The sequence below is a fragment of the Mastigoproctus giganteus genome, chromosome 13 (genome assembly GCF_048544385.1).
Source record: "Mastigoproctus giganteus isolate SK-2022 chromosome 13, ASM4854438v1, whole genome shotgun sequence".
NCBI lineage: Eukaryota > Metazoa > Arthropoda > Arachnida > Uropygi > Thelyphonidae > Mastigoproctus > Mastigoproctus giganteus.
The window spans coordinates 115,361,121-115,388,453 of record NC_143587.1 but is presented as its reverse complement, the minus strand read 5'-3'; the positions used below and the strand labels follow the sequence as shown (position 1 = coordinate 115,388,453).

The following is a 27,333-nucleotide window of genomic DNA, read 5'->3' as shown; positions in this document are numbered from 1 at the left end:
TCATGTGGTATAAGAGTGGTCATTATAGAAATCTAAATGTTTTAAATTTTTATAAAAAATTCTCGAGATGTGAATTGACTTTAATGACATAATACAGAGCACCATATTAATTAGTGCTTCATAAAACAATCTGAAATGATTCTACTGTATCTGTACTGTATACCTTATCGCATGCTAAACATTCTTTTATCTTACTTAACTATGTTAAATTTTTTCTACGATTTAAGTGACATATCAAGATCTGTAATCAGTAAAAAAAAAATAAATAAATAAAATAAAATAATCTGTGTTTTAAGATTATAAAAAGGAACATTCCTGTAATACCTAAAAAAATATAATAAATTTTATATATATACCCACACATATATAAAGTTCAGATTTTGAAATATATATCTTTTGAGTTGTTTACATTGCTTCTAGTTGCAATAAGAGTCAAACACAATTAATCTTGTAACAATGCACATTAAAGCATAGGTATTAACTGTAATGTCACCTTTAAGCTCTGCACAAAAATATGCTAAGAATAAAATACTGTTCCTGTTCATTTTGCTTTTATATTATGCGTTCCTTTCAATCCACAAACAATAGATAACCTAAAAAATAGTTATGTGAATGGAGAGGGGACAGTAAATATAGTTTTCATAAATTACATTGCAATCTTCTTGCTTGCATTTTTAATGAACATTTTCTCTTTAGGAGCACTCTGTAATGCAAAAACTCAACGTATTCATTAATTCATCAACTGTCAATGTTTACATTAAAAGAAAAACAACAAATACGCATGGTCCTGAAGTGGTTATTATCTGAAGTTGTTTGATTTTGGAGATATATTACAAAGATGTCTGAGACTACTTTGTTCACATATGTCATACTGGACAACTGATATTTCCAATGATGTGCCAAAAGAACAACAGGCACTAACCCCCCCCCCCCATTTTTTCCTTTTATTTGTGAAAAGCAAGTCTTGTTGGAAGCATTAGTACAAAAAAAAAGTTTGTAATAATGCATCATGGAACTGTACAATATTGGTCCAAAATAAATCTTTTCATACTTTTGAAGGTAACGTTAACGCCTGTATTTATGTTGCTCTGCTTTCCACCTGTGATAATTATTATGACTTTTACCATGACGATACCTGTGATCATACCTTTGGTACTTCTGAAACCGTGTTTGTTCCTATTTAAAAAAATGAACAAAATAAATATATGCCTTTTCAAGAATTCAATTTAATATTTTTTATATAATTTAAAAAAAAAAAAAACATAATCACAACTTGGTGATGGTCTGTTCCCCAATGGAGTCTCTCTCTCTCTCTCTCTCTCTCTCTCTTGGCAATTCTCAGAATTTTTTTTGTTTGTCATTAGAGGAATGCAAAATGGGATGATCTGTGTGATTTAAATTTTCTGATCCAAACGTTTGCTTAGATTGTGTCAGTTTTGAAATTATTATTGTAGGGATGAAATCTTTATTCTGCATTCCGCCCGAAAATCTTGTTTTACTTTAAACCTTGGTTTTCTAATAAATGTGTTAAGGCTGTTCCAGATAAGAATGTGACATACTGCAATTTGCTTGCATTCAAATCTTCAGCTTAATTTTCTGTTTACACTAGATCTTGCAAAAATTGTAAAACAGTTATTAACCAATCAAAACTCAATTTTGAATAGCCTAAGAGTAGAAAACTTTTTTCTTGTCCAAACTTTACCAAAGTAGTCAAGTAGTCTGGTCTCTTGCCAAAGCTACTGGCTGCAACTTCTGTCCAAATGTTATCATAAATAATGTAAATACAGTATACATAGAATCAATCCATAATTTTAAGGTTAAGTTTTCTTGCATTTTCTTGAACATATACTGTATTTACGTTTTATTGTATAATTTATATTTAAAAGTTTAAATTTCTGCTACATTATATACTGTTATATCAAGAAATTGTGCTGCCTTAAAATCAGCTAGAAATATTGGTCATGCCAACCAAGTTAAAATTATTTACATTATTTCCTGTGGATTCACTTATTGCTGTTTTTACAGTCCCATTTAAAAGTGCTAAGCAGAGGGCATCCATAGTTGGAAATACAGATAACAGATGTAACTAGATAAATCTGAAAACAATGGATACAAAAGCAGACACACTGCTTTTGTATCCATTTTACATCACTTGAAGTACCGAAATGTACTTCAAGTGATGTAAAAATGTAGATCTATGTATGTATCCACGAAAATGCTAAACTGACTTTTATTATTGTTTTTCAAACATGCACAAAAATAAGCAGTAACAATAAAAGAAGTCCTCGAGGCATCACAGACATTCTCTCAGGTATGACAACCTGAGGTCCAATGGAGATTTTCTCGTGTGGCTTGCTACCTGGAAGTCTAAAGTGCTGATATTCAGGTGACACGTGAGTCTAGTGGACCAAATATTGGCAAAGTCCAGTCATTCTGCAACAACCAAATCCCCTGCTTGCACTTTCATGTGGTGAGACTGTTAGAAATCCAGGATCTAACCCTTGTGTGCAAATCCTGAAATACACCACCTAGTATATTGGAGGTAACCATCCAGGTCTGAACCAATGTAAGCAGGGGCTGAGGTGTGGTGTCCACACTACACAGAGAAATACTGACCCTCTGTGTTACCAGGCAATAAATAGGTGGTAGATGCAGTGCAGTACCACCACTTTTCTTACTGGAGGCTTGAAGTGGTGAAATCCATGTTTAGTCTCCAAAGCAAAGCTCCAGGAACCTCCTCCCCATCTGTTCTGTCATGCAGTATGATTGATGTCTTTTGAGGTTATAATGGGAATCATGGCAAGATCCAATCTTCCTTACATTTTGAGGGTACAGATCCAAAAAGGTTGTTTGCAGGCTTGTTGCTAGATAGTCCATCAGGCTAAACCTATTGCTCACTCTCAAGTTGGTATCCAGATCAGCTAGCGTATAATCTTGCTCCTTCTACTCTCTGTCAGGCAGTGACTGGAGGGAGTCTGAGTAGCGTGTATGCGAGGGCGCATCGTCAAGGTCATGTTATTTCAAGGAGCTGGGTATCTATGGCATACACACCTTACCATGTGTGCACGATATCCAAAATTTTCATTACTCCATACAGCATGTCCTTCCCCCCCCACATTTCTTACTATTGGCTACACCATGAACTGTCAAACTAATACAGCAAAAAGATCTAAAAGGGTGGGAACCTTTTTACATTGGAAGGTATATTTTATTTAACCAAGATATTATTAGGCCGAATGCTGAGAATTAAATATATACAAAAAAAAAATATATATATATATATATTTTTGTAGGTATATTCACAATTTTAATTACTGTTTGTTATTGTATGAGGAATTTAAACAAAAAAATTATCGAAGACATTTATTTGTTTAACAAAGATAACAAAAATAAAAATGGAAGAACTTCCCAGATATTGACTGGAACTTGTGGGTTGGTCACTTGCATGCTAGCAAAGCTTTTGTGGATTTATTGGACAATTGTTTTCTACAGCAACATGTTTGAGGAACAACCAGAGGAAGTAGTACTAGATCTGATTATCAGCAGTGATCAAGTGTATGATATGGGATTTACTTAAAGATGTAACTACCATCAAGGGTAAAGAGAAGGGTTTTTGTTTTCGTAAAGGTGACTACAGTGGGATCAATTAATGATGTTAAAAAATTCTAAATGGGAAGACTTTACTGCTAGGCTTTTCATAGCAACTAAGAAATAATTTTCAAGATTTAGATATAAATGGATGTCAGATGAACTAATGAGGCTTGTGGCAGAGAAGAAAAATGCATGGGATGCATATAAATTATCAGGTGATACAGAAGCTTATGGCAGATATAAGCTAGACTGTAATCAAGTCACAAAGGAAGTTAGGCAAGCAAAGGCTAATTATGAGAAATCCTTGGCAAAGGATGCAAAGAAAAACAACAGACTTCTTTACTTATGTAAACTCTAGAAGGAAGGGGATGAATCAGATTAGTCCACTTGATCGTTCGAATGTTGATGATCCTGCTCAGATAGCTGACAAACTGAATGAGTATTTTGCATCTACATTCAGACATGAGGAATTCTGAAAGGAAGGGGGAGGACAGAAGTTTACTAAGCTCTAACAGAGAGCTAAAGGATTTTGTAATAACAGAGAGTAAAGTGGAGGAGAAATTGTTGAAGTTAAACATAAAAAAGGCACCCGGGGCAGATGGAATCTACCCAGTTATATTGAAGGAGGCAGCAAAGGAAGTATGCAAACCCTTAGCCATAATTATGAGAGCATCCTTAGATTCAGGGGAGGTCCCCATGAACTGGAGATGTGCAAATGTATCCCCACTTCACAAAGGGGGTTCAAAGGGTGACACAAATAATTATAGACCTGTTAGTTTATTTTCTGTTTTGGGGAAAATAATGGAGTCACTGGTTAAAAAAGTGATGTAGGATCACCTAGACAAGACTGCAGTAATAGTTCAGACAGCATGGGTCTATTAAGAGGAAGTCTTGTCTGACCAATTTGATTGGATACTATGATGTGGTCACAAAGGAACTGGATGCAAAAAATAATTTTGATATCATATATTTAGATTTCAGGAAATCTTTTGATACTGTTGCACATGGAAGACTGCTATACAAATTGGAGAGGTGTGGCATTAAGGGCAAGTTGCTGCAATGGATAAAGTGATGGTTGAGTGGGAGATGGCAGAGAGTGGTAAATAAATGGACACTGCTCTATGTAGACTAATCTTATTAGTGGAGTCTCCCAGGGTTTGGTGCTGGGCCCATTGTTGTTTTGTGTATTTATCAATGATATTTAAAATTATAAGGGATTTATCTCATACCTTTTTATGGGAAGTTCTTCGGCCTGACACTCACATCAAATTAATCCAATTAATACATTATATCAAACTAAGTTTATGACAGGATATTATGTTTTAAAATTGTTAATATATATGGGTTTGTTAAAAATAATCCGATATTCAATATCCATAATCTACTCACTGCAAAAAGGAAGAGCAAAGAGAAGTCGGTGTATATCAACCCACTAAAAACTAAACCAACCCAGCAATAATGGATAGGAAATTGAAGACCACTGTCAAATTTACTAAAATATTTTAAAACTAAACTTCTTGACAAGGGACAAAGTCATTTCGGGATGGTCTGTGCTCACAAGAAATAAAGTGACACTTAACAATCTCCACTCTCTTTTATACTAATAATGAGGTTCAATTTAGTATACAGTGAATGAGATTATTTTTATTAACCAATGTAAATGATGCTATTTACACATGCGAGTAAAGGTCCAGGAGTCCGATATTGTGTATGGTCTATGTACATTTATAGCATTAGGGTATTAAGAGTTTTGTATATTCATATTGTGTATTAATTATTCTTGCCTCATTAAAAAGAAACATATGGTCTCATGGATGGCATGAAATGAAAGTTCAGACACACCTGTCCTTTTTGCCTTAATGGATGCCTGGTGTTGTTGTATTCGTATTGAAAGATAAATTATCTTTCAATGCAAATACAACAATGCTTTCAAATTTAGTTCTAACTCGTGACTTTTTCCAACGTTGATCTGTACTTGTTAAGTAAATCTGTAGATCTCCGACTCTTAATGTCATTAGTGCCAATGTGTACAACAATATCACCTTTTATGCACTTAAAAGATATCTGCTCTACGTCATTAACTTTTGACTCTGGCAGACATACCCTGGTCCTATTCCAACAATCCTTTTTGCACAATTTATTACCCATCTCCCTGAATAACTAGCTCCTGTGGGACCATTGCATTCTGCCTTGAAGATTGCCGCTGTGTTGCCTGATGCACAAGAGTGAGCTCCGGCATTGAGTTAGGCAGCTGAGAGCTTGATAGGTTCCTCATTTTAATTCCTTTAAGGGCATCTACCTGACTCTTAAAATTCTCATAGACGCCCATCAGAATACTGAATTGGTGCCTAATTTCTTGACACTCTCTGCACCTAGCACACACAAAGACAACCTCCTTGGCTAGATCATGTCCTGTTCCAAAAAGTCTGCGAACATTTCACAAGTTGTATACATTTTTTTTTTTTTAAGGCTGTAATGCATTGGAGAAATGACCCCTTCGGTTCTCCCCCGAGCCACATCAATCCTGCTACTTTTTGTCAGTTGTTTTGCTGCTCTAGACTGGGGCATGATTTCCGTTTGAATACAATTGATTAACAATGAAAATTAATAAGATTAATAATTTATTTAATTAATCATCAATACTACACTAATTTAACAGATTCCTAAATGCAGTGATACGTATTACGCTATATAATGCTTGATATATTTAATTTATATACCAATGGATTTCACTGTAAACATTTGAAGCAAATGAAAATGAATAAGTAAGATGTAGAAAATTAGAACAATGCTCACCAAAGAACGTTTGTCTGGATATCTTACATCCTGTACTTTTTGAAAGGGATTGAAGAAGAACATGTGACCAGAATCTGAATATTTTTGACTTAACTTTTTTACCTTGGAAGCATAAAAAATTAAAGAATTCCATATTAGAAGTAAATATTTCTATAAATTAATATAAAAAAAGCTAAGTAAAGTAATAATTCAACTTAAATATAAACTTATCATTTTTTTAAAGTGATAAAATCATTATACAATTTTGTATAATGATTTTTACTGGCTTATATAGGAACTACACACAGATTGAAAAATCGTTTCAAAGTGATCTTTTCGGTATGATTAGCAATCCTTCAAATGACTTGAAGCGTGAAAAAACTAGATTACGGGAACAATATAATAATGTTTGGCAAAATTGTTGGACTCAAAGTGAATTCGGACAAATAAGACAATACATTCAACAAGCTACTTTGCAGCAACCAAGCCAGCCAATCAGTGGTTTGGGCCATCAATGTTTACCTCATTTCTTTTGACAGGACATGGCTCTTTGAGAGTGAAACTTTACCAGTGGACTTGAACTTGATCCCTTCTGCACTTGCAGTGAAGAGAAGTCTTGGATACATGTTCTGTTACAGTGGCCATTATATGTCCAGCACAGAATAGAATTGTTAAGAGATGTTCCTGATCGCACCCAGGAAAATCTTAAAATTCTACACTGGATAATCGCAATAACTTTGCAGCACTTCCAAACTTCTTGACTGCTGTTTTCTCCACGAGGACTCAACTTAGGTCACAGAACTCTTAATTTTCCCTTGGTTTTACCATGACATGATAAGGATTATTCTCTGCCTTCTGAATTATCTTTATACATTTTGTATGTAAATAGTTTTTAACTTTACTTTTACTAGTTTGATTCTAGGTTGGAGTCAACCAACCACTAGTTTTTTTTTTTTTTTTTTGTTGCTGATACTCAGGCTTGGGCAGCCTAGGTACGGGATTTCGTAGATTGTGCATAGACAGTGGAAAAGGCTCCTGGCTACAATAGTACGGTATTCGGGACTGAGAAATCTGAGTATGGGATCAATGTATCCACTGGTTTTGCATTACCTCCGTGGATGCAATAAAAGGCAGGAAACAGGTCCAGTTCCATGTGCCAAAGACAGGCACTAGGCACTAAGTTGTCCAGGCGATAGCTGCTCCCTGGTGACAAAGAAGCCTGACACTTACAACACATAATACAGAACATTCATTAATACTGCATATACATTCATTAGCTACATGGCTCAAACAATTCCATGTTTGAGTCAGTTCTTTAAGTCTAGGGCCATTTTACAGAGTTTCTATAATTCATCACAGTGACTAGGCGGAGATGGATATCAGTCTGGGAGCTACCAGAGACAGGGCACACACACACACACACACACACACACACACACACACACACACACACACACACACACACACACACACACACACACACACACACACACACACACACACACACACACACACATTTTTGTTGTTGTGATGGAGTTTTACAACACATAGGCTGCCAGGGCCATATTGTGTCTTTCAAATGGTTAGTACGAAATACTAACTTTATTGTAACAGGTGTTATATTTTATGATATACACCTATACAGTTTAGGAAGGTAAACAGTTCCGTTTTATTAGAATCAACTCCGATGATCAGCATTAATGATAACGATGAGGGTGAATTAGCAAATGATTTAAAAGTGTTTGAACAGATATTTAGAAACTGGGAACAGTCTACTAATAAATGATAAACAGTCAGTTGTACATGGCATGATGAGCATTGGGGAGCACTGCCATTCATTAATAGGTACAGGTGAGTGAGGTGAGTATGGCCAATTCTTAGCCTTCCTAAAATTATTTCTTCACGCCTGTTTTTTCGGAAGCTGGACAGCCTTGGTTCTGGTTTTATTTGCTAGAGTTTGTTTCCTGGATAACCTTTCCAGATTACAGACCAGTTATTATAACATGCTTTATGGATAATGTGTTTGTAATCTGTATATGGAACTTGAAAGATCTGAGAAATACTAGTTTCTGGTTGTTTGGCTGCAAGATCTGCTCTTTCATTGCTGGCTATTCCAGAATGTCCTGGGAGCCAGCAGAATGTCACAGTTCGCTTCGACTCATTACAAGCAAGTAACTTGGAATGTGTTTTATTATAGGGTGAGAGGAGTTTTTACCACTAATTACAGCAGTGATAGCACTGAGTGAGTCAGTGTATATTAAAGCAGGCATAATTAAAATTTCAGTAATTCGATCAATAGCTAAATTAATAGCATAAAGCTCAGCAGTAAAGATACTGCATTCTATTGGTAATGAAACAGAAATAGTGAATGAAGGGAAGGTTGCCACAGCACCTACTTGGGTCTCAGTTTTTGATCCATCTGTATAGATTTTACAGGCCTCTGAGTTAGAAGAGTGAGTTTCATGTAACTGTGTGATATTGGAGAGGGACAAGGTGTTCTTCCCCCACTGTTGAAAATAGTTGTTGTAAATTACAGGAATATTTGTTCAAGGTGGATCAGAAGGTGTCATGTTCTGAAATATATTGCTTATTTCTATATTCCATGTTTGAGTCAGTTCTTTAAGTCTAAGTGGAGCAGGTCGGTGCCCATTTGGTTTACTATTGTTAAATGACTCCCATTCGGTATTATATAGGCATCTCCAATTAGGGTGAGAGGGAAGACTGCGGATTTTTGTGACATACATGAAAAGTAATGTTTTCCTCCGAAGATGTAATGGAGGTTCATGAGCTTCGATGTAAAGGATCTGAACTGGGGAGGTTCTGAAAGGTCCTAGAGAAACTCTCAGAGCACTGTGCTGGATCATGTTCAATCGTTTTAAAGTAGTTTTCCTAGCAGAGTCATACACTGGAGAGCCATAGTCTAAGCAGGACCTGATTTTAGCTCGATAAAGATGGATTAGGGTATGTCGATCAGTGCCCCATGACATAGATGACACACACAGGAGGATATTCAATTTCTTCAAGCAGATGGTCCAAAGGTAGGTTACACGTGCTTGAACGTTTAGTTTCCCATTTAGCACCAGGCCAAGAAAACGGATGGTGTGAGCAAGGGGTATTGGCATGTTATTGATCTTTAGCTGAGGATCAGGATGAAGTGACTGTAATTTGCAGAAGTGAGTAGTGGTGAATTTCTGTTCAGCAAGACGATATCCATTGCGTAAGGTCCAGGCTTCTATACTGGTTAGAAAAATTTGCAACTGTCTTTTGATAGTATTCATACTTTGTAACTGGCAGGATATAGTGAGGTCATCTGCATACATGTATATTTGAATGGTTTTTGGAAGATCTTCCAATATGTTGTTGACCCGAATCACAAATAGAGTAGAACACCCTCCTCCTGAATGCGAGATGCTGACAGCTTGTTTCGATATTGGACTTGAAAGGTGCATAATTTTACAAAGTTCTGAATTATTTGAGGAAGGTAGCCTCTAAGCCCCAACTGATGCATCTCTTTAATAATGTCATTATGCCAAGTGGTATCAAATGCTTTGTGAATATCTAGGTTGACCATCACTAGATGCTGTTTCTGACAAAGGCATTTCGTATGTTGCATTCAATTTTTACAAATAAATTTTTACAAATCTAGGGCAGATCTGTTTTTACGGAAGCCATATTGGTGATCGGAAAGAAGATTCTGGGAATCTAGAAACCAGGTGAGCCTCTTATGCACCATCCTTTCAAATTTTACCCAAATGCACCCTCTTATGCATCATCCTATTTTACCCAAACAGCTTGTTAATGAATCGGTCTGTAATTCTGGACTAGAGTTGGATCTTTGCCTGGTTTTGGTATAGCACAGATAGAGGAATGCCACCATGACAGAGGATATGTATTTTCTGAAAAGATATGGTTATAGATATGGTTTCAGCATACTAGTGAATGCCATCTGGTTCTGCTGCACTATTTGATGATTTGCTTAAGTATTCCTTGAGCTCAACTAGAGTAAAAGGCTAGTTATAAGTGAGAGTTCTAGTTTAAAAATTCAATTTTTGACGTTCTTCATTGGTTTTAATGATTTTATGATTTTAAAGGAGATCACTTAATAGGAGGAGGCAGAAATGTTAAAAAAAGACTCTGCTAATGCATTTGCAATATCAATAGGGGAAGACAGGTCCTGCCCATTCCATTGTATTATTGGAGATTGCAGTAGCAGAAATTTCCCATTGAGAGCTTGTATTTTTGTTAATGGATGAGGCAAAGTTAATCCAGGATTCATGTTTTGGTTTTTTTCTAATTTGTCTTGCTTTAGCTCTGAGTTTTTTGTAAACAATTAGGTTGGTGGTAGTTGGGAATTTACGAAAGTGGTTCCAAGCTCGGTTTTTCTTTGGAGCATTCTTCATTCCACCACTGATTTTGGTGTACATGCTTGTGCTGGGTGGATTTTGGAATGGAAATTTCTGCTGCAGATAATATATGGCTGGTAATATGGTCAGTTATGTCATCAAGATTGTGTTGCTGTACATATTGCTTTTCAAGTATGACACACGTGGAATAGGTTTTCCAGTCTGCTTTGTGGAAGTTCCAAGGAGTATGGCTTTTAGGGTATGACACAACCTGTGTTTGAATTGAGCTGATGATGGGAAAATGGTCACTGTGGAATGGATCATTCAGTACTGACCATTCCATACTTGGAAAAAGAGATACTAAACAGATGGATAAGTCTAGTACCTGTAGGTAGTTGAACATGAGTTGGAGAGCCAGAATTTAACAGAGTCAGGTTATGATTATCCAGGAATGTTTCGATTAATTGGCCTTTCCTATCCATGGTGGAAGATCCCAAAATGGATGGTGACCATTTAAATCACCAAGTAAACAGACAGGAGATGTAAATTGCATGATAAAACTATCAAGAGTTCAGTCTGGGAGCAAGGATAATTTGGTGATATATAAATGGATGCAAGGGTTAATGATGTTCCCATTGCTATCCGAACTGCTACAACTTCTAAGGAGGTTTGTAGTTGGAGATGTCTTGAGTGTATTGTAGTTTTCACAAGTATAGCTACACTACGAGCAGAAAAGTCAGAAACCCTGTTTCTGACTAAATTTAATTCGCCTAAATATAATATAATTTTTGAATTTCATAGATGCATGTGGTAATAAAAAGGTTTCCTGTAAGCACACACCTACTGCATTAGTTTGAATTAGTAAATCACTCAGGTCATTTTTATTACTGCATAATCCTCTACAGTTCCATTGCAGGAATTTATTCATCGATTGGGTTTGACTGAGGAAAATTGATCTGACTGTTTAGTTTTGGTTTTTCATTTCTGGGAAAGATTGGACGTCCTATATCCATGATATCATTATCATGTAACTCTAGTACTGTGTTGTCATCCTCTGATTGAACATCAGTTTCCATGTTGCTATTTCGTGGTTTCCCTTTCTTCTGATTTTCAACAGTAATTGATTTTGTTGTTTTGGGCAAGGTTGGGATAGCATCAGTTGGGATACTGATCGACGTATTGCTGGTTTCGTTGACTGTAGGTTTCTTAATGCATGATAACACAGTTTTGGTCCAGGTAGCAAAGGAAATGCTCGGTTCTATGGAGACATCTGTTTGAGTTGCAGCTGAGCAGCTGCTTCTGGTGACCGATGCATATGATCGGCTAGGCATGGCTAGTAGCACTTGCTTTCTTGCTTCAGGGTATGTGACTTTTATGCTCCACTTTATATTTCTGCATTTCTTTCCTGTTTTCCAAAGGTCACATGCATTAGAAAATGCTTGGTAGTTTCCCTTACAGTTTCGACAAATAGGAGTGGAAACTGTACAGTCTTCTTGAGAATGCTCCTTGGAACCACAAAGAGGACATACAGCATCGCCTCAGCATGCTGTCTGAGAATGGCCATACTTCTTACACTTAAGGCAGCAAATGGGGTTTGGGATGTAAGACCTAACTTGCAGTTTAAGTAAGCTGCTTTAACAGAAGATGGAAAAGTTGGAGTACTGAATGTCAAAACGGTGGACCTGGTTGTTAGTAGGTTGCCATCTTTTTTAGTCATTATTCTCTGTGCATGAGTCACTTTTTGCTCACTAAGCTCTTGTGTTATTTCTTGTTCAGAGACAGTTAGTAAGTACCATTCGCTGATAACGCCTTTAGAGGTGTTCAGAATGTTATGGGGCATAATTTACACTGGAATACTGTTAAATGTTGTCAATTTTAACAGTTTTTCAGAATGGCTTGACCTGGAAGCTTCAATTAGAAGGTCTCTAGATTGGAGACGCTTCACCATTTTAGGGGATTCAACAACCGATTCTAAACATTTCTGTATTAGAAATGGCGATAATTTGTGGACAGGTTGTGTGGATAGTGAATGCATTATTAGAAATGCTGGTATATATGCACTCTGTTTTTCAGTCCATTGTCTCTTCGAACCATTCAAGTCACGTTCTGAGACTGAGATAATAGGTCTGGAGCCTGTGGGCTCTAGTGGTGGATATGCATCGCAATCCATCGCTGCTCCTTTTAGCCATGGAAGAGGGGATTCCTTCTCCCAGGTTACCGGCCCCACCACATGGAAGCAGGAGTGGTGCTAACTAGTGACCAAGTGATCAGCAGAATATTTTAGTATTAAATCAGCTCACACCAACCATAAGAATAAGTATTTACTGTAACTAAAATATTTATTTGCATATTAAAATAAAATAAATATTTACAAAAACTGCTATTATATTAAATATACATGTAAAAACATTAAAACTGTGATAAAATCCTTGAGATAAAATACACTAAAATAAACCGGATTAAAAGCGATAAAAACGATAAAAATCTCTGGAGCTTTCGGAAGCTTGCGCTCCCTTCCTCAGCAGTAACAAAACTTCCTGCAGCACGTCCATATATATATGCAAATGCTATAAAAACCGCTGATTACAATAAGTCTGCTGTGGCCGAACATTTTTGGGAGAAGCAGCATCAAATTTCCCCAGAGGATGCGGTTATCATGGATCGAGCGCATGGGTTCTGGAACCGTAAATGGCTCGAGAGCCTACGAATCTGTTCATCCGACCACAATATTATGAATAGGGACAGAGGTATGCGTATGCATCCTCTGTTTGAAACTATTATCCTAAGTACGGATGAACGGTTTTGCTTAACACGTTCCCGAGCTATTTCCGCTTCCAGTTCAGACCATGCGCCGACTGCACCACGTGTATAGGTACCGTGAGCCTGTTATATATATGGACGTGCTGCAGGAAGTTTTGTTACTGCTGAGGAAGGGAGCGCAAGCTTCCGAAAGCTCCAGAGATTTTTATCGTTTTTATCGCTTTTAATCCGGTTTATTTTAGTGTATTTTATCTCAAGGATTTTATCACAGTTTTAATGTTTTTACATGTATATTTAATATAATAGCAGTTTTTGTAAATATTTATTTTATTTTAATATGCAAATAAATATTTTAGTTACAGTAAATACTTATTCTTATGGTTGGTGTGAGCTGATTTAATACTAAAATATGAATTTTCCCAACCTCAGAGGCCTTTTTCAGGATATGATCAGCAGAAGAAGAGAGGAGAGCACTACATTGCTAGCGATAGCAGTGACGTTGCAAGTGGGGTTAGCAGTAACATTGCTAGCGGTGAAGCAGTGACGTTGCTCAGTGAGGGAAGCAGTAATGTTGCGAGTGGTGGAGGGTTTATTAAAGCACCAGTACTCGGCCTAGGAAAAATGCTAGAAAATCGCACTAGAAAGATCACTTGGGAACTATTTCTTGGCACTCAGGACCATATACATACATGTACCTCTTTGGTGGCTAGAGAAATATTGGTCCTTCGTGGTTGTGGAAACAAAAGATTACTCAATTGGGACTATCGATTGGAGAACTGGGATGGATGTGGAGTGACTGTCGTGTGAATGGGAACAGAGATTACCTTGAAACAGCAGTAATTGTTGCTTTTATGGCCATCAATCTTTGGGACTGAGTGCCCAAAGACAGAGGGAAGAGCTGGATGGTGTAATGGTGGATGAGGGACTGTTGGTCTGGACTACTTATATATATATTTGTGTGTGTATCATTAGCCCCTAGGCACCTCTGTAGCCAGGTGGGCAGGAGCAGCAGTGCATAGCACATGCTTCTTGATTAGACCGGGGTTCGAGTCCGTGACCACCAAATACGGCGGATGAGGGAAAAGTCAGGGAATGACCACTGCATATCCCTGGAGCAATGTGGCCTTAGTTGCTAATGCTTCTAAAAACCAAATAAAAACAACAATAACATTAGCCCTTCTCTGCTTCTATTTACATTGGAGTCAGCGACGCAAATCATGGCTTGGTTCTCAAAATTAACTTCCTGACATGCTCTTCAATATTAAGGATCTAGGACTGTTTCAGGTTCTCTTGACAAGCCACTTTCTCAGCCATAGTGCACAATCCCTTCCTCCAGCTGACCTAAATTACGTTTTGAAGTATGCAACGCATTTTTAGGAGAGTTATGAACTTCACATTGTCTTTGGTAAATACAGACTCAAAGTAATTAGCAAAATATTCAATCGAAGGATCTTTAAGTTCATCTGACAATGGGTTGGTGATTTCTTAAAGTATTTCTAGCATAGCCTGCATGAAATGACCTTAGTAACATGGCACATATGAGGTTAAAACATGATAGGGTAATCTAGAAGAGCAATGGTGCATCTCTTCTGGCCAGTTGAATTACCAATGCAGTTTAGCCCTCACTCAAAGTTGCAGTCATCCTATAGGTGTTTCATAAGGTATAAACCAGGACTCTGTGCCAGCCATTTCAACTTTTGTACTTTCTTGTTCATGAATCATTTTAGAAAAGTACCAGCAGTAAGATATGGAATTATCCTGTTGAAACAAACACTAAAGAAAAGTCACATGACAGAGAATGAAATTATTCAAAATGTTAAATTAAGCACCGGTGTTCATGTTTTCCATGCACAACCATCAAAGATCCTAGACCAGGGGTTGGCAACCTTTTTTGAGTGAAGAGCCATTTTGATTTAATTTAAAAAAAAAAAGAAAAGAAAACCGAAGCGCTGCACCTCAGTTCAAGCTGGGAGGAGGGGAAAGAGTTTTATTAAAAATATATATTTCAAAAATTTTATTGATTAATGCTGAAAAAACATAACAAACATCCAATTAGGTATGAATTAATGTGACTTTTGCTGCTGAACTTCTTGAGCAAGTCTCTCAACATCAGGTATGCCGTAATTTTCATATTTAAACATGCTGAGAGACTCGCATTGTTCAGATGGTTTCTTGATTTATTTTTAATATGGTTTATATTCGAAAATATTTACCTGCAGAAATATGTCGAACCAAAAACGGAGAAGTCCAAATGCAAATATTTTCAAATTTATATATGTGTCCGGTAAGCTACTCCATGCATCGAACACAATTTGGTCTTGCATTTTCGACTCATCTATCGCTGTCCATTTGTGCAGGGCAGCCTTTTGCCTCTCCAAACAATCAATTTCAGTTTTAAGGCATTTTAGTCGTGCACTCCACACGTCCTTGATTTTTAAGTCCTCTAACTCCACTTCATATTATGCTTCACGAGGGGCTAAAAGTTAAAAAGCTGCAGTTACATGTTCAAAGAGCTGCATGTGGCTTGCAAGCCGCAGGTTGCCGACCCCTGTCCTAGACCATACCATGAGAAACAGTTCCCCACCATAAACCCGGGTCCTCTGAACTTTGTTATCACAATGCACTTTGACAGAAGACATTCCCTAGGCATCCTCTAGAATTACAAGATTTATCACTCTATAGAACTGATTTCCACTGCTCTATTGACTAAGTATGATATGCATTGCACCGTGCAGTTTTAGATTGCTGAGTGCAACTGACGTCTGGCTTATGTACTCTGTTCTCCCATGAACACTGAGGCCATGGAACTCCACGTTTGTCTGCACAGACCTCAACCCTTGTTGACATTTAAATTCTGTATTTGTAAACTCTGGCTGATGTTTTGCCAGGATGTCTGAGGAGATTGTTGTACTATCTCAATGAGTATCTTCTGCTTAGGTGGAATCAGCTTCCGTAGTTTTCCTGTGCATTGATGGACTGTTGCACTTCCATTTCAAGATATCACTTTGACTTTGAATTGTGTAGGCTGTCAGCAAGTGCTTGAATCAACAATCCAGGACTGTTGATTCAAGAGTATCTGATGATAATATTGCTCTCAAAATCAGTTAGCTTGCATGCCATGAAAAGAAAAACTAACTTGTGTGGCTCATATGCCTTCCTTACGTACCACTGCAAGTCACTTGTTTATCCGTGAAGGCCCCCACGGACTATGAAAACAAGGGCGTTCAGATATGTATTTGGAGGGTAATAGAGATTTGATGTAAGTTCTCATCTACTATGTTGTATAAAATAAAATTTACTGCATTTATGTTTCAAGTATTAATTGAGATGTTACACACGACACAAAAATATACAGCAACATCAGGAACTCTAATGTAATAATCATTAAAATTGACTGAAGAAATAAAACCACTGTTCAACTCTACCAGGAAAATCATATAGTATGAAAAGAAATTATAAAACATATAAATATATATACTTTTCCTTTGTCATATTCTTCATTATAATCATCGCTGTAATGCCTCTTCCTGTCTGTTTCTTTTTGGATTTCTTGATCTAAGTGGTTTTTTCCACCATCCCAAGATTTAACTGAAATGCGTTAATAAATGAAATATTCTATTATAATAAAAGTAGCACTTCCAAAGCATTCTTTAGTTAAATAAATTTATATTAAATTCATTGAAATTTAAAATTTTTCACACATCACACTTTTTTTTCTATAGTAATTCACCTTTTTTTGAGAGAAAGAGAGATGTAGCTTTTAAAAAAAACTGTCAAATAAATTTTTCACACTGTTTTTTTTTTTTTTTAAATACAAATTCAACAAACCAAAGTAAGGGATTACATTCTCTAGATTCGTTGATAACCGAACTAATTGGGACTGGGGGTAGTTTGGACTTCCGATTTGTTCGGATTTTCAAACTTATCAAAAATACCGTTCTGAAGAAAAAAGGCTTAGAAAAAAGTTTAGAATTAAAATCACTAAGTTGTACTTACATATCTTTATTCATAGGTAACAAAACAAATGAAATTTTCAGCCACAATAACATATATGCATAGGCTTTAACGAAAATAATTACATTTTTTGTTGCACCCTTTTCGAACTTTGTTTCTTTGATCTCTCACTCTTTTTAGCAAGAGTAGTTGAGTTGGACAGCATTCAGTTTGTTGCTTGTAACAAGCCATCATAGTCTGTAGCATGGCAAATGCCTCAGTATGCATAGGCCCAGGGTTGATGTCATTTTCTTCATCGTCATCTTCATCCATATCATTTTCAGGAGTTCCAGTTTCTTTTACATTCACAATTTCGTTTTCATTTAAGACAGGAAATTCTATAGCATCAATATCATTTTCCACCCACACCCTCGCATCACCTTTATTGCAATCATCAAACTCAATGATTGACTGAAACAAGCTGATCATCTCATTCAGTATTTGTCCCTTATCTTCTTCAGTTTTATTCTTCTGATCTCCTATGGTTTATTCTACAATAGGCCACAGTTTTTTCCAAGTATATTTTTAAATTCTGCACAGTTAAATTCCCGCACGTCAGCTAACATGTAGCAGTTGTCCTTGAGACTAAGCTTTTTTTGAAAAAGCTACGATGTTTGTTCTAAAAGTAAGCATCGCAAGACTTGTTTTTTGCAGATTTTCTTCACCTTTTTGATGACTCCCCAGTGCAGGAGTGCAGTAACGTCTGATAGAAGAAACACGACCACGAATCTGTCATCTATTTTGTTTAATGTTTCCATTAAAGGATGTGATGGTGCTCATCTAGGATAAGCAAGACCTTGTCCATTTTGCCTTCCCGTTCACGATACATCTTGACATTTGGAATAAAATCATTGGTAAGCCACATCAGATTACAAAGTGTGTTGAATAACAGATTACAAAGTGTTATGTTCAGTTAGTACTTATGTATATTAATTAAGCTATGTACATAAATGTAAATTTATTTTTGTTTTGATAACTTGTGGATAATATTCTTTGATTTTTACATATCATTTAATTTTGTTAATTGGTAAGATAGTAAAAGTGCAAGTTTGTTCTTTATATCTTCTGTTTTTATGGCCTGTGGATAACATTCCTTTGATTTTCGCTTATTAGAGTTGCCGTTTAATAGAATGAAAATTCAATTCACAAATGTGATCACAATAACCGGCACTTACTGTAATTATTTTATGGCACCAGTATAAAAAAAAAAAAATGCTCACTTGATGTTTTGAATATTGACATTCAGATTTTTGATGTTCTACTGTAAGTGACAGGGGGGGGGGGAGCAAACAGACTATTAATGTTAGGATGAGTACACCAGGGTTTAAGTCCCTGCCTGCTAAATACGGTCGATCTCCCAACCTGCACTGGACCATCAAGGCAGATTATAGTCCATTTCCCTCAACATAAATTGTCAAGGAGGCTTCCATCCTGCAGAGGATTGATAATAGTTGGAGTTTACATTACCTTTTATACTATTAAAATTCGTTAATATATATTTGATACAAAATTTAATAGTTGTGACTTGTTGTAACATACTTAGTGAATCATTTAGACATAGTAACACACAAATTACTTAAGGTTATTATATTATATTAAGTCTATTATTATATTTATGATATTATATTTTGTCCTTCCCTAATAATTTATTATTAGGGAAGGACTAAATATAATAATTTATAATTTATTAATTAAAATAATTTATTATTAGGGAAGGTCTATTTTGCTGCATTTTAAAAAGACTGATTTTTTGAGAAGTTTCAAATAAGAGAAAAAAGCAACAGAAACCCATAGAATGTTAATTGGAGAAGATGATATGGACTGTTTGAAGACTTTTCAGTGGTTCATAAAGTTTAAAGAGGGCCATTTGTCAAAGGTGATCTCCTCACTCTGGCTGTTTTTCAATTTCAAAAAATTAGTCAACTCCTGATCACATCATAACCACTCATGTTTATGATGTAATCAGGAGTGATGAGTAAGGGTAACTTTTGTATAACACAGCTGTTAGATTTGTATAAAATCTCGTGTAGCGCGAAACAGTATTATATGGGACTAAAACCAGTACAAAGGGGGGAGGGGGGTATGTTCCAAAAGCTAACAAAAACACAACATTTTTTTAATAACTATCGGAAACTTAATTTTTATTAAAAATAGTAATAACTGAACAAACGTCTTACAAACTGTGATACATGATGTCAGATAATGCACATTCAATTAATTTTCTTCCTCTTTACTGTCGCTAAGCACAATCAAGCGAGAATGTTTTCTCTGTTGCAGAATGTCTTCACCTTCTCAACTTTCTTCTGTGGCATCTAGATTTCACGCACCTTCTGCTCTCTTTAAAAAAATCAATAATCTGGGTTTGTTTGCTTTTGCTTCATAGATATTCATAAATTTCATGGAGTTAATTGCTCCTTTCAGTCGAGGGATCTACATTCAATAAATAAGATTCGAATTGCTTGGCTTAATGTCGAAATTTGCAGATGATACAAAGGTTGGCAGGGTTGTTAATGACAGTAATGCCAGTGTGCTACAGCAACAGGATCTAGATAATTTGGGCAGATTGGCTAAGAAGTGGCAACTGAAGTTTAACCTTGACAAATGCAAAGTACTGCATATGGGTAGAAGTAACCCCAGAGAAACGTACCAACTGTGTGGTACTACACTTAAGGTGGTAGAAAATGAAAAAGACCTGGGAGTAATTGTGCAGGCAGATATGAAGTTCTCTGAGCAATGCAGACAGGCTGCCAGGGCAGGTCATGGGGTTTTGTCAATGATATACAGGAATTTTGCTAGCAGGGAAAAGGAGGTGATTATCCCTCTGTATAAGGCAATGGTCAGGCCACGCCTTGATGTTGTTTTGTTTTTTTTTTAGGAGCATTAGCAACTAAAGCCATATTGCTCCGGGATATGCGGTGCTCATTCCCTGACCTTTCCGCATCCTCCGTATTTGGTGGTGACGGGCCCGAACCTCGGTCTAATCAAGAAGCGTGTGCTATGCACAGCTGCTCCTTCCCACCTGGCTACGGAGGCGCCTGCCACGCCTTGAGTACTGCGTACAGGTCTGGAGGCCTCATTTTAGGAAGGATGTAGATTTACTTGAGCATGTACAGAGAAGGGCAACAAGGTTGGTGAGGGGAATGAAGGGATCCTCTTACCAAGAGAGGCTTAAGTTCTGCAAATTGCAGTGGCTGGAGACTAGGCACCTGTGCGGTGATCTGATTGAGGTATATAAGGCCTTGAATGGGTTGAGCACGCTGAATTCTGATGGGATCCTTCCACTTGTTCAGATTACGAACCTAAGGGGGCATAAATTCAAATTAAGAAAAAACAGATGTAGAATAGATGTGCGGAAATTTGTCTTTAGCCAGCGGGTGGTTAATTGCTGAACAAACTTCCATCTGTCGTTGTGGAAGTTGATAAGTTGAATAAATTTAAGGAGGAACTGGACAGGCATTTGGAGGGAATGGTGTGATTTTTTTTTTTTTTTGGCTGATGCTGCATAAGCTAATACATTTGCTTTCTTGCATCACATGCCACTACTACTACTACTACTACTAAGTTTATGCCTTCCCATATGCTTTTTAGTGTAAAATTTGGAACTTCAGAATTTTAACCTGCATCATCACCCTCTGAATTGATTGCTTCATTTAAATTTAAACTTGCAATGTATTATACCTTTTTTTCCTGTTTTTAAGATTATGCAAAATTTGTATCTGTGATTCTATAGAAATAAAGTTTCTTTTGAGCAGAGCCTTTTTACTTTCCTTAGGCATAATTTAGGGCTGGAATTTAAATTCAAAACAAAGAAATTATTCCAATGCAGTTCTTAAGAACAAAGGTTAGTAAAACCTGGAAAATTTATAAACCATCAAATAAAAACCAAAATAACCACAAAAACCTTAAAAGTCATGAACTGCATGCTTCGAATCACAATATTTTATGGTCCCAAACAAGAACAAGTTCAAAAGCACAAAACCTAATATCGGGATTTCCCAAAAAATTAAAATATAGGAGTTAACAAAAAATAATGGAAATGATGAAAAATTACACCCAACATAATAGCAGTTTTCTCCTGCAAAAAAAAACTCAATACCGTGTTATGCAAGATTTTTGGCAATTCTCTAACAGTGTTAGAGCAAAATTGTGTTATGTAAGTACTGTGTTGTGCAAGAATTGCTGCGATTTATCGATCATGTTAGAGCAAAACCATGTTGTAGAAGTACTGTGTTATATGGGGGTTGCCTGTATTTAATTATCCATGAAGTTGCTATTGAAATTGGTATTTTGTATGGGGCATGTCAATCAATTTAACACATTTGTGAATGTGATATGTTTCAGACAAATATATGCCTTGCATCCTCACTGATGATCACAGTGTGGAGAAGTCTTGAATGTCAGGACCTTCATCAATGTGCTGCTGCTTGCCCACATTCTGTTTCTTCCATCATGAGGGAAGAAAGAAAGTGTGGGCAAGCAGCGGCACATTGATGAAGAATTGTGGGTGTGTGGCCATAACCCAGTAACAAAGGCCCAGTTCTCTCAATGGAAGGCTGCGTTCTTCAGGGTCTAAAAAAAACAGCAAGACAGTTTCGATCAAATGTGAACATCATGATAATAATATTGTCTGACACATAGAGCAATGTTCATTATAAGTTTCTTGTGATCAAAGAGTGAACTAGTAATACTATGTAACAGTTCTATGGCGATTGCACTCTGCTGTTTGGACAAAATGGCCAAAAAGTGGATTTAAGGTTCGCATCATGACACTGCCCTTGCACACTTAGCACTTCCAGTCAAGAATTTCTTATTAACTATTTCATCACTGTAGTCCACCATACTTACTGGATAGAGCTCCCACTTTTTTTTTTTCCCAGGCTTAAGGCCCCCTTGCAAGATCACAGATTTCTAACAACCGAGGAAATTATTCAGTACATGACAAAAAAAAAAAAAAAAAAGAAACCATTAGCAATTCAGTGTATACAGTGTCAAGGAGACCACACAAATAGTTGTTGGCTTCATAATTTATCAAATATTAGTTCGGTCTCTGGACGTTTTGTTCAAGTATCATATAGTGAATTTTGTTCGTTGTGTATATGTGCACCCAAAATGATGTATTAATGATTAAAGTACTAAAAGAAGATTTTTTGCACTGCTTCTATTGGAATAAGCAGCAGCCTGGAAAACAAGATGCAGGATATTTCAGGGACTGCTGGGAGTCATTGCGGTACAAGTAAACACATGGGTTGTGTTAGGGTAGCTAAGAATAGGAACAGGTGCATGTATACTTGAGTGTACACCAATGCTAGGAGTTTGGTAAATAAATTTGATGAATTGAAGGTATTGCTCAAAACATCAAAGGCAGATATTGTTGGGATATCAGAGACGTAGTGTCACACAGATATAAGGAATGCAGAACTGGAATTTGGAGAGTATAATGTATACAGAAAGGGAGGAGGGGGTTATGCTATTAGTTAAGAAACGCATAAAATCCAAGGAAGTGAAGCCAGTCGACATCACTGAACAGTGCAGTGTCGAGTCAGTTTGGTGTGACATAAGCATTAGGAGATCAAATTTGAAAGTAGGAGTGGGCTATAGACCTAATGACTCTGATGAGTATAATAAGGAACTGTACAGGGAAATAGAGTGGGCCAGTAAATCAGACAGTCTTATAATGGGGGATTTTAATTTCCCAGATATTGATGGAATTTGTGGGTTGGTCACTCACACACTAGCCAGGCTTTTGTGGATTTATTGGATGATTGTTTTCTACATCAGCATGTTCGGGAGGCAACTAGAGGGAGTAATACTCTTGATTTGATTATCAGTAGTGATTCTTCATGCATTAAGAATCTGCAGATAAAGGAACCACTAGGTGGCAGTGATCACAGTGTGCTGAAGTGGGATTTGCTCAAAGAGGTAACTACAATCAGGGGTAAAGAGAAGGGTTTTTGCTTTTGTAAAGGCGACTGTGATAGTCTGAAATTCTAAACAGTAGGACCAACTGATGATGATACCAACAGCAAATTCAAAATGGGAAGAATTCAAAGAAATTAACTTGGAAGCTACTAGGCTTAACATACCAACTAAGAAATATTGTTCAACGTTTAGGCTTAAATGGATGTCTGATGAACTAATGAGACATATGGCAGAGAAGAAAAATGCATGGGATACATATAAATTAATGGGTGAAATGGAAGCCTATGATAGATATACGCTGGTCTGTAACCAAGTCACAAAGGAGATTAGATAGGCAAAGGCAGATTATGATAAATCCTTGGCAAAGGATGCAAAGATAAACAGAAAAGAGTTCTTTACCTATGTAAACTCCAGAAGGAAAGGGATGAATCAGATTGGTCCACTGGATATTGATGGTTCAACAGTTGAGGATCCTGCTCAGGTGGCTAACAAACTAAACGAGTACTTTGCATCTACATTCACACATGAGGAGTTATTCAGGAAGGGGAATGTCAGAGGTGAAGTAAACTCTGGCAGTGAGATGATTTTGTAATAACTGAGAGGAAAGAGAGGAGAAATTAGCATTAGCATAGGAATATGATGCAGGAAAGCAAACATATGTAGTATCAGCCAAGAGAAAAAAAACAAAAAAAAACACTCCCATTTCACCCCTCCGTTCGTTCAAAATACCTGTCCAGCTGAGCTTTAAATTTATTTAGGCTATCAACTTCCACAACAACGGATGGAAGTCTGTTCCATCAACAAACTACCCGCTGGCTAAAGGCAAATTTCCACACATCTATCCTACATCTGTCTTTCCTCAATTTGAATTTATGCCCTCTCAGGTGATTACTCTGAGCAAGAGGAAGAATCCCATCGGCATTGAGGATGCTCAAACCATTCAAGGCTTTATACACCTCTATCAGATCACCTCGCCGAGCCTAGTCTCCAGACACTGAAATCTGCAAAACTTAAACCTTCCTTCCTTTCTTCGTAAGAGCAACCCTTTGTTCCATTCACTAATCTTGTTGCCCTTCTCTGTACTCGTTCCAACAGCTCTACATTCGTCTTGAAACGAGACCTCCAGACCTGTATACAGTACTCAAGGTGTGGCCTGACCATTGCTTTATACAAGGGAATATTCACTTCCTTATCCCTGCTAGAAAAATTCCTGTATATCATTGACAAGAAACCATGAGCTATTCTTGCAGCCCTTCTGTACTGCTCGGAGAACTTCATATCTGCCTGCACAATTACCCCCAGGTCCTTTTCATTCTCTACTACTGTCAGTGTAGTACCACAGAGTTGATACGCTGCTCTGGGGTTACTGTTTCCACTATATAGTACTTTACATTTGTCAATGTTAAACTTAATTTTCCACCTCTCAGCCCATCTGCTCAACCTTTCCAGATGCTGTTGCAGCAGCATAGCGTCAGTAGCGTCCGTAACAACCTTTCTGGAACAGAAGTTAAACTCAGGTCTATAATTACTTTTGTCAGCCCTTGATCCTCCTTTGTGAATTGGGGTCACATTTGCACATCTCCAGTCTATGGGTACCTCCCATGTGTCCAAAGAAACTCTCATAATTATGGCTAAGGGTTTGCTTACTTCCTTTGCTGCTTTATAACTGGATAGATCCCATCCATCCTGGGTGCCTTTTTTATGTTTATCCTCAACAATTTCTCCTCCACTTTCCTCTCAGTTATTACAAAATCATCTAGCTCACTGCCAGAGTTCAACTCACCTCTGGCATTCCCCTTCCTGAATACCTCCTCATGTGTGAATGTAGATACAAAATACTCGTTTAGTTTGTTAGCCACCTGAGAAGGATCTTCAACTGTTGAACCATCAATATCCAGTGGACCAATCTGATTCATCCCTTTTCTTCTAGAGTTTACATAGGTAAAAAAACTATTTTCTGTTTTTCTTTGCATCCTTTGCAAGGATTTCTCATAATCTGCCTTTGCCTGCCTAACCTCCTTTGTGACTTGGTTACAGACCAGCTTATATCTAGCACATGCTTCCATGTCACCCATTAATTTATACAGGGGTGTTTCAGTTAAACGTTTCAGAACACACATCGTTTTAATAATACATGAAAAGAAGCAAAAGGTACATGGATTAAAGTAAGTGTTCGAAGTTTCTTCCACGGTCTACAATGCACGCCTCACATCTCCGACGCATGGACATCCGAACATTCTGGAATACTCCAGGCGAATTTCGAATTTCTTCGGCAGCTACTGCGATTCTTGCAACCAGCTCCTCAGCATTGTCAACAGGGGTGTCATAAACTAGCGATTTCATATGACCCCAGAAATAAAAATCAAGACATGATAGGTCGGGTGACCGAGCAGGCCAACGCACGGGACCACCACGTCCGATCCACTGTTGACCAAATGTGACATCCAGGTAGTTACGAACATCTCCGCTATAATGGGCAGGGGCTCCATCGTGTTGGAACCACATTGTCTGTTGCGTCGATGCAGAAATCTGTTCATCTCTCAAAGGTTGTGGCAATACTTGCTGCAGAAAGATCAAGTAGATAGGTCCGGTTAGACGACACGGTAACAGGTAAGGTCCGATGAGGTGATCTCCCATAATACCAGCCCATTCATTGACCGAAAATCGAATCTGTGCTGCACGACGTCGCACGACGACTTCTGTGTACAATACCGCTTCAGGAAAGCATTTCCGACCCCACATTGCTATATGATTTCGAGTTGTCAGAATGTACCCTACCCCTCTTAGAAGTTCTGAAACGTTTAACTGAAACACCCTGTATGTATCCCATGTATTTTTCTTTTCTGCTATATGTCTCGTTAATTCATCTGACATCCATTTAGGCCTATACCTTGAACAATATTTCTTAGTTGGTATGTAAAGCCTAGTAGCTTCCAAGATAAGTTCTTTGAATGCTTCCCATTTCGAATTTGCTGTTGGTAACATCATCAGTTGGCCCACTGTATAGAATTTAAATACTGTCTCAGACCATCATAGTCGCCTTTATGAAAGCATAAACCCTTCCCTTTACCCCTGATGGTAGTTACCTCTTTTAGTAAATCCCACTTCAGCACACTGATCACTGCCACCTAGTGGTGCCTTTATCTGCAGTTTCTTAATGCATGAAGAATCACTACTGATAATCAGATCAAGGGTATTATTCCCTCTAGTTGCCTCCCGAACATGCTGATGGAGAAAACAATCATCCAATAAATCCACAAAAGCCTTGCTAGTGTGTAAGTGACCACAAATTCCAGCCAATATCTGGGAAATTAAAATCCCCCATTATAAGACTCTCTGATTTACTGGCCCACTTTATTTCCCTGTACAGTTCTTTATTATACCCATCAGAGTCATTAAGCCTATAGCCCACTCCTACTTTCAATTTTGATCACCCAATGCTTATGTCATGCCAAACTAACTCGATACTGCACTGTTCAGCGATGTCGACTGGCTGCACTTCCTTGGATTTTATGTGTTTCTTAACTAATAGCATAACCCCCCTCCTCCCTTTCTATCCTTTCTGTACACATTATACTCTCCAAATTCCAGTTCTCCATTCCTTATATCTGTGTGACACAACGACATTCCTTATATCTGCCTTTGATGTTTTCAGCAATACCTCAAATTCACAAATTTATTTACTGAACTCCTAGCATTGGTGTACACGCAAGTATACATGCACCTGTTCCTATTCTTAGCTACTCTAACACAACCCATGTGTTTACTTGTACCGCAATGACTCCCAGCAGTCTCTGAAATATCCTGCATCTTTTTTTCCAGGCTGCTGCTCATTCCAATAGAAGCAGTTCAAGAATTACTTTCACCTCTGCCAGTGGCTACTGTTAATCTATTAGTCCTTGTATCCCCTCCCCCAAGCCAGCAGTTTTCTGACCCACCTAACACTGCCTCG

At 37.4% G+C, this 27,333-nt stretch overlaps 1 protein-coding gene across 1 annotated transcript in view; it reads right to left on the bottom strand.

The window, feature by feature from the left end:
• Positions 1-1,034: 1,034 nt before the first annotated feature.
• Positions 1,035-27,333, bottom strand: part of LOC150076378 (uncharacterized) — a 458,875-nt gene continuing 432,576 nt past the window's right edge. Inside the window, exons 15-17 of the mRNA XM_090387340.1 lie at positions 16,948-17,057; positions 6,388-6,489; positions 1,035-1,176 (exon numbers count right to left, since the gene is read on the bottom strand). Of these exons, the coding sequence (XP_090243466.1) occupies positions 1,066-1,176; positions 6,388-6,489; positions 16,948-17,057 (323 nt within the window). The 3' untranslated portion in view covers positions 1,035-1,065. The remainder of the gene's footprint in view (positions 1,177-6,387; positions 6,490-16,947; positions 17,058-27,333) is intronic.